The sequence below is a fragment of the Sinocyclocheilus anshuiensis genome, unplaced genomic scaffold (genome assembly GCF_001515605.1).
Source record: "Sinocyclocheilus anshuiensis isolate Anshui unplaced genomic scaffold, SAMN03320099.WGS_v1.1 scaffold117, whole genome shotgun sequence".
Taxonomy (NCBI): Eukaryota; Metazoa; Chordata; class Actinopteri; order Cypriniformes; family Cyprinidae; genus Sinocyclocheilus; species Sinocyclocheilus anshuiensis.
The window spans coordinates 1,446,386-1,449,826 of record NW_015536624.1 but is presented as its reverse complement, the minus strand read 5'-3'; the positions used below and the strand labels follow the sequence as shown (position 1 = coordinate 1,449,826).

At 36.4% G+C, this 3,441-nt stretch overlaps 1 protein-coding gene across 2 annotated transcripts in view; it reads left to right on the top strand.

Moving 5' to 3' along the window:
* Nucleotides 1-2,613: 2,613 nt before the first annotated feature.
* gak (cyclin G associated kinase) overlaps nucleotides 2,614-3,441 on the top strand; it is a 41,104-nt gene continuing 40,276 nt past the window's right edge. For both annotated transcript variants that reach the window (XM_016507254.1, XM_016507246.1), the window contains exon 1: nucleotides 2,614-2,950. In XM_016507254.1, coding sequence (XP_016362740.1) covers nucleotides 2,809-2,950 — 142 coding nt within the window. In that variant the 5' untranslated portion in view covers nucleotides 2,614-2,808. The remainder of the gene's footprint in view (nucleotides 2,951-3,441) is intronic.

The window sequence follows — 3,441 nt, the reverse complement described above, 5'->3', positions numbered from 1 at the left end:
TAGCTTAGCATAGATCATTGAATCTGATTAGACCGTTAGCATCTCGCTCAAAAATTACCAAAGAGTTTCTATATTTTACCTATTTGAAACTTGACCCTTCTGTAGTTACATCGTGTACTAAGACCGACGGAAAATGAAAAGTTGCGATTTTCTAGGCCGATATGGCTAGGAACTATACTCTCATTCCAGTGTAATAATCAAGGAACTTTGCTGCCGTACCATGGGTGCAGCAGGCGCGATGATATTACGCAGCGCCTGAAAATAGTCCCCAGCACGCTCCCTGTGCAAGCAGGTGGTCACGTTGGTTATATTGATGTGTTTTGTTTTTTTTTCCCCATTATGGACGGAGAGAATTACAGGAAGGATTATAATGCTAAATAAATAGTAATGGTCCTAAAATAGGCTTCATTCAATTTCTTCTGGTTGTGGGGTGACAGGTTTTGTGAGTTTCAATTAATGATCCAAAGCAAGAAAGTTTTATATACTTTCTCCTTCTCTTCGGCTTTGCTGCAGAATCCGGTCTGTGCTACAGTACGTTCTGTTCTTGCTCTTCACATCTTTATCAGCCATTTCTTCTTCGTTTTTCTAACAAGCCTCGATACCACAAAGAACCGTTTCATAATCCTCTCTGTGGCAAGGAGCAGGCGACCACATTCTACACTCTACAAATATCTATATTTTTTTAACATGATATGAAAGTGTGAACTGTACCTGTGCATCACTACCTCACATTGCATTGTGGACTGTGTGTTCCAGGTGGACTGTTTTTTTTTAAAGATTGGACGGTGTGAGAGCAGCATTGAGCAGATGGAGTTAGACTATTCATTTTCTTAAATTACTTGTCATTGACGTGCACGTCCACTAATAAGTGATGTGCTCAATTCAATCAGCAAAGTATTGTTTAAATGACTATGCTGCTTTGCAAATGACCCAGAATGTCTTTTTGTAATTATAAAACACTTGTTTTATGCAAATACGTTGTTTCTAACATGATTTGTAATATGTACAGATTAAATTTCATATAGCTGACTCGATCAGAAAAAGAAAAAAAAACATAAAACAGCTGCATTGTCAGGTAATGAATTTCTTCCTCCAAACAGGCCATGTTGACAAAGTGCATCTCAAAGTCATTTGTGTTGTATTATATAGTGACTGAAATGGGAAGATCTGATCCTGGAGCAGTGTTGTGTTGGCGTTGAGATGCTTTGTACATACATGCACCAAACTGCACCACTTTGCTTTAGAGTGGCATCTGAGGTCCCTCAAAGATCAACTGATGAATGTATGTCTTCTCTTTCTATACTGTTGTTATTATGAGACGTATAAGAGCACTGTAAACCCCTGGGCTTCACCCTCAGCTAGTTTAACCATTCCATCACAGCTTTCTGATCAAACTTTCTAGTTACTTTCCATGTAGCAATATGCATATTAAATTATATCAACTGTATATTTGATCTTTTTTTAGAAGAAAAAAAATAATAAAGTCAATGTTTCAATCCACTAAGTATTTTTGCTTGTTTATGATGAGTTTGTTCTGTGATGAGAAAAAAAATAGAATAAATATTGCTTTACTTTCTAATTTGCGCCGGAGATTAATTGTTAAATAAGGTCGTTTAATTTTGGAGCCATAAAACAATATTTTACACTAAAGCCTTTACTTAAATTAGTGTATTAATCAATATGATAATATTATGTTGATTAATATATTCATTTATTATTTTACAATTCATTTTAACAATTATATATAACTATATTTTGCATAGAAGTAAGAAAATTAAATCTTCAATTTCAGGACCATAAATATTACTCATAATATCTTGCACGATTCTCTGTTTTACAGTTACTTTAATGCGTCGTTTTTTCACAGTATTAGAAAAAGTCTGTAATGCAATATTAGCATCAATTTATGGCAGTACACCAGATACTTTATAATCTAAATCTTATATGATTTTTTGCACTATGGTATTGGGGAGAATAATGCAAATATTCAGCACTCTTAAGTGACTGTAAAACTATGATATACAGTATATGTTGCTTGTATATATAGCCTATTGTTTTCAATCCCTTATTCTTGTATTATATTAATTTTTAAGTCAAACCTTATTAAATGTCAATGTACTATGGTACTGTTTGATTAACAACACTTCAAAAAAAGTGCCATGGTACTTTACTATTGTATTTTGGATATGTGGCCCTGTATGTACAGTAAATACCATGGCATATTTAAAGTATGGCACAATACTTTTTCTATAACGGTGTAGTACCAAAAGGAATGTTTCTGGGTGTGGGACCATGTACTATGGTATTACCATGTTAAAACCATGATCCACGAATTTCCGTAGGCTGTCACCATCTGATGCCATCACTTGTACATAACAGTATTTGAGACATATTTACAAGTCTAAACATTTGACATAGACTTTGATGGATGAATGGAATTCAGTGCATCAGTGCAAAAACCAACAATTCAGTGACTTCCAACCACCTTAGTCACGTACATTTCAGATCTGACAGACAGAAAGACCTGCCAAACCAGAGCAGAGTTTGAAAGCAACTCGCGCGTGTGTGTGTGTGTGTGTGTGTGTGTGTGTGACGTCAGCGCCCCACGTCAGCACCTTGCGGAAATACCGCTGAGAGAGAGCAGGTCAATCGGAACCAGTACTCGAGATGTTTTCATCCTAGAAAAAAGAGTTTCAAATCCAAATTAACGCTCTGTTATCTAGTTACGCCACTAACTGAGTTAGTGCACTTGTTCTCCCATCCGGTGCCGGTTCCGGTTAATAGGCGCAACAGAAAAAGAGGGACAAAATGTCCCTGTTCCAGTCAGCGCTTGATTTCCTGGCCGGGCCCGGCGGATCCGCCGCCGCCAGCCGGGATCAGAACGACTTCGTGGGTCAGGTGGTGGAGCTCGGAGATCTAAAGCTCCGGATCAAACGAGTCATCGCGGAAGGTAATAGATTCATTCAAAATAGCACCAGGCTAGTCATGCTAACCCCTGCTTAAGATACTGACATGTATTTGATTTAAAACAGCTCTAAATTTGACTGTAAAATGTCCGTAATGTATTCTTAGTCACATATATTAACATTAGCTTTAGTATATATGTATATAATTGTGATTATATAGATGACAATGGACTTTAACTAGCTGGCTAAGTTGTTAGCAAGTCACTTGGCTCTGATACACTTGACGTGAACTCATTTTATATTTCAGATGATAATCTGTATGTTCTTGAGGCATTTAGATATATGTATTTGTTATATTCCATCAATAGCACAACTTTATGAATAGTCACGTTAATATAGTTAATATTCATATTCCATAAGTTCATCTGTATGTTTTAACTGAACTTCATTTATATATATGCACCTGTGTACAGACTGTATTCATACACCAAGGTATTTACATGGTACAAAAACATGGTGGTATCACTGGTACCAC